Source organism: Nilaparvata lugens, chromosome Y (assembly GCF_014356525.2).
Source record: "Nilaparvata lugens isolate BPH chromosome Y, ASM1435652v1, whole genome shotgun sequence".
In the NCBI taxonomy this organism is placed as follows: Eukaryota; Metazoa; Arthropoda; class Insecta; order Hemiptera; family Delphacidae; genus Nilaparvata; species Nilaparvata lugens.
In genome coordinates, this window is record NC_052519.1 from 5,747,780 (window position 1) to 5,760,757 (window position 12,978).

Sequence of the window (12,978 nt, forward strand, 5' to 3'; positions counted from 1 at the left end):
GATGCGGCCATCGACTGTCCACGTGTTCCTTATCCCGTACTTGTTTGCTGCTGCGTTCAAGAGTGCCAGTCGGTGTTTCGTCAAGTCCTCCCTCACGGTGATGCCAGTGTTCTTGAGCATCCGCTTGGCTGCGAACACCCTCTGCCTAGTCCGGTAGCCGTCGAACCTCACGATGATGGGACGATGACGCTCCTTGCCTGCTGCTCTGCCCGTGTCCTGACCTGGCTGCTGGATTGGTCCCACTCGATGCGAACGATGAATGTCGTCGGTCTTCAACTCCACGTTCAGCTTCTCCTTGCAGACTCGCTGAACAATCTGGTCGGTGGACTCCCCCTTGGTCTCCGGAATTCCAAAGAATCGCAGGCAGGTACGGCGACCATATTGTTCAAGATCGTCGATTTTTAATTCTGTCTCCTTCTCAATTGCTGCCATCCTCTGCCGAAGTTGATTATTCTCACCCTGCAATCGATCCAATTCGGATTGGAAGAAGGAGAAAGCCTCTGCGACAGCTTGGTTCACTTCCTTGTTTATCCTCTGTAGAATTTCGTCGGCCAGTTGCGTTGTGTCTTGACAGGGAGGGGTCGTTGACACATGTACCGTTGCACGCCTACCTGCCTTTTGTGTGGGAGTTTCCTGCTTCTTGCCGTTGCTCTTCACCATGTTGCAATAGATAAACCAAACTGTGGTCAAACTAATTGGAGGTTATGTAATACTATTTATTGTAATTACTGCGTAATTACAATGAAAATTAGACTTTTAAAAATATGTTATTAAACTATGTGAAAAACTTAATCAACTAATGTAACGCTCGAATCGATTTTAACAAGATAACCCTACAAAATAACGCTTTTCAACGGAGCCGAACTGCACACGTGTTCACTCACTGACCATCAGAGGCGAACCTCTGGATGGATATAAATAATAACAAATAACCTAATGAGCCACCGAATTTGATACTTTTTGCAGTAGCTCAAAAATACCCAGAATTTTCTATTTGATTGTGATGGTTTTTATCCAGTCTGTGAAAAAAACATGTTCAATTGTGAATATAGATGAATAATGTGTTGTTATGATACTTTTAAACAATTTTTACTAATATTATCATCGACTTTGAGCATATTTATAACTATGAATTTATAATTCGGATCGTCTACATCAATGATGTTCGAAAATAAGCAAAATTTTCGAGCGAAGCTTAAATAAATCAACTATACACTAAAGACAACAGGGGTTGGTTTTTTTCACCCACTTCTGACCGACTCAAATCTTGTAAATCACGTGTGTAGGAAGTTGATGGGCTAGTTAGAGAATACAAAAAATCCCAGATCTACAAGTTTACTGCAGTCAATGTAACAACAGTAAATATACGCGTGACCCCTGTTGTCTTTCTAGGGTCTGAAACCAAACTTAATGAGAAGGGGGCACACCTATTAAGTTTTCCCAGGGCGCTATGAGGGTTAAAAACGGGCCAAAGTTGAAGTCTTGATAGCGTGTACTTACATGGTCGAATGCTACAGCATTTACGATGAACAGCTGTGCAAGACCTGGAACTGACGGCACTGTTTTAAAAGTGCCATCAAAAAAAATTTCTTCAGCCGTTGATAGGAGGTGTTTGGTATTTTCGGAGACAAATACCAAGTTGCTCCACCCTCCAACCACAATGTTGTCGATGAAAAATTTTTTCCCATCTAGGGTTTCTGAGAATCTAGCCCACTCCTCTGCCTTCAACATATCAGCAAAATCTATGGCAGAAGTTGGAAGTCTCGGAAAATTCAATTTTCTACATTTCCGCATCGATGATTCGATTGTTCCAAAGGCCAAATTTTGGGCTACTTCACTGGAAACTCTGAAATTGAAAGAGTTTATGGTAGAGTTGGTGGACCCTTGAGTTTCTTAGTTGTATTGAATAGATTTTAAACTATAAACGAGGGGTGCACTCGTATCCAAACACGCTTTCCGGCGCTGTACTTTTACAAAAAAGTTTGAATTTAGTTTGGTTCACGACATTATCCCTTTGCGTTCAGTCTGAAATAAGAAAGTTGTGGCGTAAATGTGCGTTCCTTAATGTTTACATTATACAGAGTGAGTCATATGTATGGGAACCCTCCAATAAGTTGGAGACAGTTGTAGATATAATACTGTAACTTTCAAGATAAATTATTGGTAAAATACTCTACCTTTTTACGCACAACTGAATTTCAACCCCTCATACGGGGGTTACTTAGGGGTTTTAACTCGAATATTTTAAATGTAAACACCCATTGTGTGGAGAAGGAGAAGAGGAAGGAGAAGAAGAAGGAGAAGGAGAAGAAGAAAAAGAAGAAGAAGGAGAAGAAGAAGAAGAAGAAAAATAAGAAGAAGAAAAAGAAGAAGAAGAAGAAGAAGAGGAAGGAGTAGTAGAATAAAGAGAAGAATAAAAATGAAAAGAAAATGAAGAAAGAGGAAGAAGCGGAAGAAAAAGAAGAGTTTAATAAAGTCGCACGTTCGTGCGACCCGGGATAACCTAGTGAAATACAGTATTAACTATTAACACATTGATTACACTCAATAAAAAATAATAGATTCCATGAGAAACAGGTTGAAAGCCAAACATAACCGAAAACTAACTTAACGCTTATGAGTACCCAGAAACCAACTGTAAAATCCAAGTTTTAGAAATAATATTATTCTGAAACTAATACAATAGTCATGACCCTATGTAACAAAACAAAATAATAGAAGAAATTACAAATTTATTCATATCATAATAAGTCACAAGTTGATAATTTCAGATCCTGGAATGAGAAAATCCAATTTTTGAGTTGTATTGAAAACAAATTCAGGCTATTCGCTGATTAAATATGAAGTGGTAATTGATTCAAATACTTTGGAACAATACAATTTTTGAAATTTCCGTTCATAGATTTATTAACTCTAGGCAAACATTATTTGCATTGTAGGTCCCGTTTGATTATTAAATATATAGTTAATTAAAGTATTGAGTTTTATTGATAAACTTACTTATTGCACTCCTCGTCAAAAATCTTTTCAGCTGTGTTGATTCACGTTCGGCCCGCTGAAATATTGCTTTTCGTAGCACATGCTTAGCTTCTAGCAGAGGATCTGGGCTGTGATTATGGCAAGGGAAATTTTCATTATTTGTAATGTTTTTACTTCTATGTTCAACACAAATCCTAGCTCTACATGTGTTTAAGTAGCAACGGTAATGTGTTTTCACCCTTGATATGCTAATATACTGGTAATAGAAACCATCGTTGCAAGTGAAAAGTGTCGCACCACGACGTACCCCGGGAATCTCCCTTAATGCCATTAGGTACTGTATAGAAAATAATTATTACATGTGACCTCTGAACCGAACTAAACACACTACTTCCTCCACTACTGAATTAGGATACAATACTAATTACAAAAAAACACTACTCAGATTATCCTCCACATTAGCATAAATGGGAGAACCGTGTTAGGTGAAAATTGTCATCACGCCATCAGAACCATTCAAGCAAGGACACTCTAGATGAACTGGCCGTGCTCTTCCCCTACCACTTTGGGTAATGGTACGTCACAAGACTTGTCGGACTGTGTCCCGGGGATTCCCGTATTACCCCACTGAAATAGATACGTTGAAACCTCCATTTAATAATTGATACTACCCCAATTGAATTTTTGAGCTCCGTATGAACTAAAATAGCATCGACTCGCTCAGTTCCAAGCGTTAGCTCATGTGGGTAATGCATCGGTGATTATGTGCAGTGCAGTTAATCATGCCTTATATATGCTGTGTACCAGGCTTTAGAAGCAATTATGATAGATTATCTAAGGTATCAGTATTTTCGTTCCCCAAGGACTTAAATGGGGCTGAAATATGGCTTCCAGCTATACACAAAAGTAATATTGTGGATTGACTAAATCTATGTCAAGCCCGAAATAACATATTATAAAGGTCGAAAATTCGAAGGTTTAGCTGTTCAATCAAATGAAAATTCATGCAATTTAGCAACAACTATACAAACATTCATGGTATCCTCTCTGTTATGTTGTAGGCTTATCTCCTTGTAAAAATTTAACAGGAGATCAGTTATATGATCTCACTCTACAAATCTTAGAGTTGTTGACTGAGTCAGGATGCAACGTTTTTAGTATAATTTCTGATAACAATCGTATTAACAGGTCAATGTTCAAAAAGTTATGTAGAGGAACTCAATATATAAAGAGCTCCAAGTGATTTCATTTTATTCAGAATTTTATAATCTGAAAAAAGGCGAGAGCAAATTTAACTGTCCGACGACTGGATTTAGCGGAAATAAGCTGAAAACTAGAAAGTGAACCGAAAATACGAGGTGTTTGGGCCATTCTGTATCTAGCATAAGGAAATTTTGCATGCAAAAATTGGTTCTGGACTTCTCTTATGTATCCAAACAATATATTGAAAAATCAGAACTAGATTATTATATTGAAAGCACATACCCTTTTTCATGTCTATTATTGCTTGTCTATATAATATTGACTGGACTAATTATTAAACATAACATTTTAGGTTCTGAAAAACATATGTGTAATTTGATTCACTATCAATAATTTCAACATCGATAATACCTACACCAGATACTGAACTCTACCTCAAATGGATATAAAGGTATTCCACACATGCCGAACCGAAGCTCGAACAGCGTAGCGAATCGTACAATCGGCCCTGCAGCGAACATTAGCCATATTATGTTTCATAGTTTTTAAACTCAGCTTTTAAACGACCGCCGCGAAGTTCTCCGAACCGTTCGACGTCCCTCTAGCCGCTCTCTTAACCATTCTCCATGCCGTTCGCCGAACGCTGAACTTTTCAGCCAATCAGAGCCCTCGATTAAAATTCGCCGTGCAGCTAGCGGTCCAATTTTGGCTATCCATCACAAGTGGAAAACATGAGAATACTTTCGCGAATATTAATACAGTACAGGCCTCTTCTGATAATCTATATTTTGAACAATTCATTGTCATGAATAAAACATTAGGAATAGGATAAATAATGTTTAATGCAAATATAATCATTTCTGAAAAATTAATGATTGGATAAATTTCAACATAAAAATATTTTTGACCAAGAACCAAGTATCATGACAATTATTTTCTTTTAAAATTATAATCACTTTGTTATGTTTAAACTAATTAACTAACTAACTTATTAATTTCACCAACTAACCAACTAATTAAGTTCACTGGAATAGATTCTGTAATTTCAATATCCTATATATTTTAATAAATACTACAGCATATACTAACTCACAAAAAGTGACACCTTTATAAATATTTTCCACTTGCCATCGATTTTTGTTGGTAAGAACCTTGATCATTGTTATTTCAAGAAAAAGTGAGTAGAGTTGAATAATTTCCCCCAAAAGGTGTCTGGTTTAGTCTATGTTTTGGCAACCAAAAAAACGTACTTAGGTGGATAGGATCTTCTCAGGCTCACCAATCTATACTATAATAAAGTAAAGAGCTGGCTTATATTGGTACAGGATAGGAAAATTATGTTTGACGCACGTCTGAACTACTAGACTGATCAACTTGAAATTTTGCATATAGATACTTAATTAACCGAGGATGGTTATAGGCCTGTTTTAAATTCTTCAAATTTTCATTACGTCAAGTTTTCAATTTGTCAAGTTTTAAAATAGACCCTTGCAGAGCACAGGTTACATGCTAGTCAATAATAAAGTTTTGATCAAGGAATAAGGGAGTGTTATTTCCATCGATTTGCAACATTCAGAACAGTACTGAACTGTACTCTGCACGACACTCCACAGCGTTTTCGGCCAACTGTACAGTGCGTCAGTCAGTTTATCAGTGACTTGACTTGATGTCTTAAATGAGGAAGAGGCTGAACAAATTGAATAAAACATATCGTAGAGATTTACAATTTATTGATGAAAATATAAACACATCGAAGAATGCGTTTTTGCATTGCGGGTACTAGTCCAGGCAATGAATGCTCAAAAAAGTTTATAGAAGGAAAAGTTAGGAAGACAATTTTTGACCCCGCGGATCTCTTTAGGGTAGTAAGGTGGTGAACATATCGAAAGTCCCCATCTCTACCCACTTTGCTGAGGGGGTGGTGGTGGTGGTTCAAAAGTACAATTTTTTGGTTTCTTGCATATAATTCGAAAACTATACATCTTACGGACATGACTAACCTACAGCCTACAGCCTACAGCCTACTAACCTACATGACTAAGCTTACATAATTTCCTACAATATTCATTCCACGACTTTTTCTATACCTTCCATACTTTGAATAAAAAAAATTCAAAAATTTGATGAAAACCTGTTATTCCAACAATTACATACTTTCAAGACCGGATTTCTTGAAAACTGTTGGAAATATCACAAAACTCCACTCAACAGGAATTGTACAGAATCAATCAAACTTAATTTAGAGCAGTTATCTTGGTTGAACGCATTGTTGCAAAAATATAAGCGTGGAAGCAAAAAGCTAAAGAATGCAACATTTAAATCACCCTCATCACTTCAAAAAATGGGGTAGGGATGGAGACTTCTGATATGTTCTCCTCCTAACTATAGTATCAACAACGCTGCAAAGTCAAAAATTGTGTTCAAAACTCTCCTTCAAAATTCATTTGTTAATTGGTCAATTGTTGCAAAACTGGAAATTTCATATTCAACACTAGATAAAGCTGCTGCAAAAGTCGTAGGGAAATGCGTAAAAGTGTGGAATAATACATCAAATTGAAGAGAATTTGATGCTCTATGAGCTCACAATTAGCATGGATTTTCTCCATGGGTTTCAAAATTTTCATTTTGAATGTTGCATTCTTTTAAAGCTGCTACATTTTTCTCATCAAATACCTTAACACATAGCTTGACATTTTGCCTTTCAAGGGAACTTGGGAAGAGAACTTTTCTGTCGAGTGGAGGTGCTAATTTGATAACACTATTCGCTTCTGAGTAATGAAACGTTTTCAAGTGAGAAAAGCTTGCAGTGAGAATACTATCATGGTTAGCAGAATCTGGTATGTGAAAGGTTTGTTTTGAGTCAGTCTGATTCAACCAGTTGTTACGAATTCATGTACAGAATCAAATAGTAGAAAATATACTATGTGAGGGATCAATCTATATGTAATGTGTTCTGAGTCACAAAAACGAGTAAAATTTCAACAAAATAATTAATTTTAATGAATTTTAGTTTTCAATCAACAATATCTTCTGATTGCTACAATTCAAATGTATAATCCAAAATCCCTTTGGGCGTGATTTTGTGCGCTCTCCGGTCACAGGTTGAAGAGCACAAAATTACACCCAGAGGGATTTTGAATTGTACATTTAAATTGTGACAATTAGAGGATATTGAAAATTTTGCATGAAATATTGGTTCTAGACTCTAGAATTCTCTAATGTATCCAAACGATTTATTGAAAAATCAAACTAAAATATATATTGCAAACACCAATGTATATACTGGTAGTGACTGGACTATAATGTTTTAAAGGGTAAAGGGTAGATTAGCGAGTTTCGATTTTTCTTCTAAACTAAATTGCCTTTTTTGTATTATTCAAAATACATAGTTATAATCGTATAATGGTGCTACATTTTGATGAATAACATACTTTTGCACTTTTGAGATTGTTATTTGAGAATATTATATTCTTCCAATAAACATGTGTTTGTTTCAACCAGCAAGGAAAACCGGGAAGAACGTGAAATATACGGGGAATGTACGGGAATTTCCTGAGCCTGATTCAGTGGACACTCTGTATAGAGATTAGGTTAAAATTTTGTCAATAACTTTGGTCCAAACGCGGCTTAAGTCAACTCGCTAACGCTCATTCTATAAATGTAATTGAATTAAAATTATCTGAATAATAGTTACAGAACAGAGTTAAAACGAATATATAATAGTAACAACAATGTTATTATCATATTTAATTCTGTTGATGTAATATTATACAATATTAATTCGAATTCAAATTCATTCAAATAATTCTATTATTATTGTTTTAAATGTCATAATAATAATAATAATAATAATATAATAATAATAATTTCAATTTCAATTTATTCATTTCTTCAAATTACATTACAATCATAATACACTCAGTGCTTTTAGTTACTCCTCTAGCTTATAGCTAATTGAGGAGTGTCAAAATCATTTACATAATACCGATAATAATATATTCACATTCAATCATTACTGTATTTATTCTACAATGAGGAAATTCTTGAGAGTTTGACATACAGTAAGTTCCGATTTTCACCACTTGAGTCGCTCTTTAATTCTTTGACTGTTCATACACAAGTAACGAAATTCAGATGGCCGTAGCCGTCAGACTATAGAGACTAGAGACTACACAATCGAACACAACACAGAAGCACAATCAAATAACCTTCAAAATTTATAAACATCAGTAATAATTCATTACAATATTTTTTTATAATCTTAAACCTATCAGCATACTACATTTTACATACAATACTTTCTTTCTATTTTCCATATTAAAATCAATCTAGCCTATTGGAATTTTTTATTTTTATGTTTCCTTTTCTTCTCTGTTCACTAACTTTAGTATGCTACTAACTTTACATATTTATAACATGACTACTTACTAACCTGACTAAATTTTAACACACTAACACATAATAAAATCACTTGGAAAAAGATGTTTTATCCTATTCAGCTATTCTTATAAAGAAATCTTTCAATTTTGTTCTCAATTCGCTTTTTCCTTGCAATTCCTCAACTCAGGTGGCAGACAATTCAGCAGGTAAGGAATTCTAAATTTTGATAATCTCTTACCATAGTTATTATTATATCTTTGCGGTCTAAATGCCCTATTTCTTAAACCATAACCTATCTCATTAACTTCCCTGAATTCATTTTTAAAATAATTTCTGGACAGGTCAGTATATTTAGCAAGAGCTTCCATTGACATGATACCCAACAAGTGAATCTCAATTCCATTGAACAAAGTTTGCGTTATTCTCCTAACTACATCATAGACAGGCTGCTTCAAATAACTTGGTGCCAAACTATGCAATGTTATTCCATAAAATATTACACCTTGTATCATGGAAAAATAGACTATTATTTTAGTACTAATTGGAAAGCACCTGCTAATTCTAGAGCACTTATACAGAGCAGCCTTCATAATTTTCAAAATTCTATCATTATGTGAACCAAATCGCATGTCTGCATCAAAAAACACTCCCAAATGTTTAATACTTTCATTGAACTCTAATTGTTGACATGTACAATCATTTCTCAACCTATCTCTAAGACAATTTACCTTATGGCATATTAACCTATGGTTGTGTATATTGATATTGATTCTATGATTTCTAAATATAATAACTTTAGTTTTCTTTTAATTTATCTTGATAGCATTATTGAAAAAATACTTATTCGCTAAGTTCAAGTCTTCCTGCATGTATCTCATACCTATATTCAGATCAGTGTGTATCATATAATTATAGAATATTATCATCTGCATACTGCAGTAATTTGCTTCTGAATTTGAGACTTGCTAAATCGTTCACATACAAATTGAATAAAACAGGAGATAAAATGCTGCCCTGAATCAATCCACATATTTGATTATAATCTGTACTAACATATTCACCTATGTTTACATGAATTTTTCTTTCTACAAAGTAATTTTCAAACACCTTCAGCAAATTCCCACCAATGCCTATTTTTTTTATTTTTTGCAGCATTATTTCATAATTCACTAGATCATACGCTTTTGTTAAGTCTGTTGCTACTGTTATGACAAATTTATTATCATCTAAGGCCTCAAAGATATCGTCTGTCATTTTCTCTAACAAATCTATTGTTGATTTTTTTGAAACAAAACCGTATTGTGCCTCATTTATTATATTATGTCTAGTCAAGTATTGATTCAATTGCATACTAATAAAGTGTTCCAGGATTTTCATGACTACTGAAATCGATCCTATTGGCCTATAAGAATCCACACTTTTCTTTACCCCGTTTTTGTAGATAGGTCTGAGATACGTTACTTTTAAGCTTTGAGGTATCTTCCCTGTTTCAATTATTCGATTAAATAGATGCATAAGAACCAGCTTTAGATAGAAAATATTATTTACTATATCTAGTGATCTGATCTTATCAGGACCAGCAGATGATCTGTTGTTAAGTTTACCAATAATACTATGGAGGTGTTGTTCTTTCATTTTTTGAAAATACATACTCATCTTATTACCTATTGTGTAGTTCCCTTCTGTTAAGTTCAAGGTCATATCAAAATGTTGTCCATTCATCTCTGTTGTAATTTCTTCTATTTTTTCTTTAAAGCTCCTTTTAAATCTCTCTGTTAAGTTCATTATTTTCATTTAAATTAAAATTAGCCTTAATTGATTGTTTTAGAGCTGGTCTTTTCTTCTTGTTAACAAATTGATTTATGATTTCCCAAGTTTTCTTCGTGTTATTAAAGTTATTGTTAAACACTCTAAAATAATAATTCATTTTTTCCTTTCTAATCAAGTCAGTCAACTTGTTTCTAATAATTTTAAATTGATTTCTCAGATCTATATTATATTTGTCTCTCTTAACCATTTTTCAAACCTCATTTTTTCTTTCTATCATTCGCTTTATACTATCATTGAACCAGGGATTATGTATATTATTTGCTCTTAACTTGACCTTTATTATACTCCTATCATAAATGCTATGGAACCTCCTAACTAGCTCGTTATAAATCTCTGATGGTTCTCTTAAATCTAATATTGGCCACCAATTTTCAGCTCGAATCAATTCATTAACCTTCCTTGTTGATATAATAGCTTTATGTTCATCTTCTATAGAACATTGATCTTCATCTGTGTGGTTTTTCAGTAATTTAACTCCTGTCCAATAGTGATCTGCAACCTTGCTTTCAATTAAAAAGGAAATATGGGAGCTACTTTCGTCTACCTTTAAATTAACGTGATCCAAACAAGTTGATACCAATGTATTATTATAGATTTCTTCTCTTGTTGGTTTTTGGATACTGTTATATAGGCCATGAGAGTATAACACATTTATATAATTGTTTGCCCCGTACATGTTTGTTAGGTAACATATGTTGATATCTCCCACTATGACGATGTTTTTTTCATTTTTTATTATTTCAGATGATAAAAAACTGTCTAGTTTCTCTTTGAAAAGATTCACATTTAGATTAGGAGGTCTGTATATTGCTATTAGTATTACAGTCTTACTTCTACCACAGAGTTTCATAGCAACCAGTTCAGCCGATTCAAATTCTATATTATATTGTTCTACTTCATACCATTGTTTATAGAAAATTCCTATTCCACCACCCCCTCTTCCATCTGACCTACATTTCATTAAATTCACAAATCCTGGAATTCCATACAAATTGATTTCTTCATTTTTAATATTAATTTCGCTAAGAACTAAAACATCTATCTCATTAATTATATCATTACTTTCTGCTCTCAAAAAATCCCAATTCTTCCTCAATGATCTAATGTTAATGCTAACAATATTCACTTCATTAATTGATTCTCTTTTTTTTAAAAACTCTCTAGATTGACTTAAATTTTGAAACACTCTGAAATCCTCATCATTATTTAAATCATCGTTATTTAATTGAATAATCTTATCTACCGAATGTACTTACAATATTATATTTTTTCTATTTTACCAATTTCTACTGTTTTTAAATTGAATTAGGAACAATATACTATTTATTAATGATAATATGCAATTAATATTTATGTAGGCTGTAAAAAAAACAATAATAACAGTATCCTAACAATCACAGAACGATAATAATACTAAGAATAATGTATAGAAATTTCTTTGTTTCTAGATATTAGTGAAAATAATCTTATTAGATTAATTGATGATAATTTTGACTGTAAAAAATAGATAATTTATTTGGCCAATGATCATTAAGTGTTATTTAAGTCATTTTATCCAAATCTTCTAGCTTTATAATCCTAATACCTTTGGAAAGTTCATCCTTTCTGACCATGATTCTGTCACCGTTCATCCAAACACATTTATAATTTTTCTTTTTACTAATCTCCTTTACCTTCATCATCAGTGTGTTGAAATAGGGCGTCAGGTGATCATTGAAGTATATTGCCTTCTTGGGAAGATCGGGGTTAATTAATCCAGTATCCGGCTTACGTTTCCTTGCTGCTTTGATGATTCTATCCCTGACCGCTCTCGAGTTTAGTTGCAGAATAGCAGGACTATGGTTTTCATTTTTTGATGGCAATCGGTGAGTTGAGATATCTTGCGTTCTTATATCTATTTCTATTTTTCCCAGTAAAGTAGTGATGCTCTGAGCTAGATCTTCATTTTTTTTTGAAGGGTATACCTGAAATGATGATGTTCCTCGATCTTGCATACTGCCGCTCACACTCCACTGTTATTTTCAAGTCTTCCAACTCTTTTCTTAGCGCTGCCGAATCCCCTTGAATCACTTCGATGTCTTTCCTCATTTCTCCTACTTTCTCTTCGACATTCTTGATCATCGTCATCATTTCATCCATTTTCTCATTGATCACTTTTTCTTGTTTTGCAAACAGTTTTTCCATCATGGATTTAAGCGCGATGTAAGTGGGTTCTGTAGGTTCATCTTCGACGCTATTTAATCTGCTCCTATTAGATCTGCATTTTGAACATTCCCATTCTCCTTTTTTCTGACTACCTTTTGCTTTCCAAGTATTTTTAGAGACTCCAGAACAGCCATAGTGAAGACCGGATTGACATCTGCTGCAGACAATGTAGTCGTTATCAATCGGTAAATCATTATCACAAACTGAGCAATTCATTGTTCCTCCTTGTATAAAATTCAATTCAATCAAAATAAATTACGTGAATGGATTCAATTCAGGTATTCAATTCTCACTTTTCCAACCTCAAATTGCGATTTCAGTACAGACCGATTTTCATTTCACCACATCTCCTGCAGCCACTTCTTATCACTCCTATCACTT

The 12,978-nt window shown here is 33.9% G+C and overlaps 1 protein-coding gene across 1 annotated transcript in view; it reads right to left on the minus strand.

Moving 5' to 3' along the window:
* Positions 1-1,010: 1,010 nt before the first annotated feature.
* Positions 1,011-12,978, minus strand: part of LOC120355115 — a 201,009-nt gene continuing 189,041 nt past the window's right edge. Inside the window, exons 6-7 of the mRNA XM_039443435.1 lie at positions 1,501-1,846; positions 1,011-1,019 (exon numbers count right to left, since the gene is read on the minus strand). Coding sequence (XP_039299369.1) covers positions 1,011-1,019; positions 1,501-1,846 — 355 coding nt within the window. The remainder of the gene's footprint in view (positions 1,020-1,500; positions 1,847-12,978) is intronic.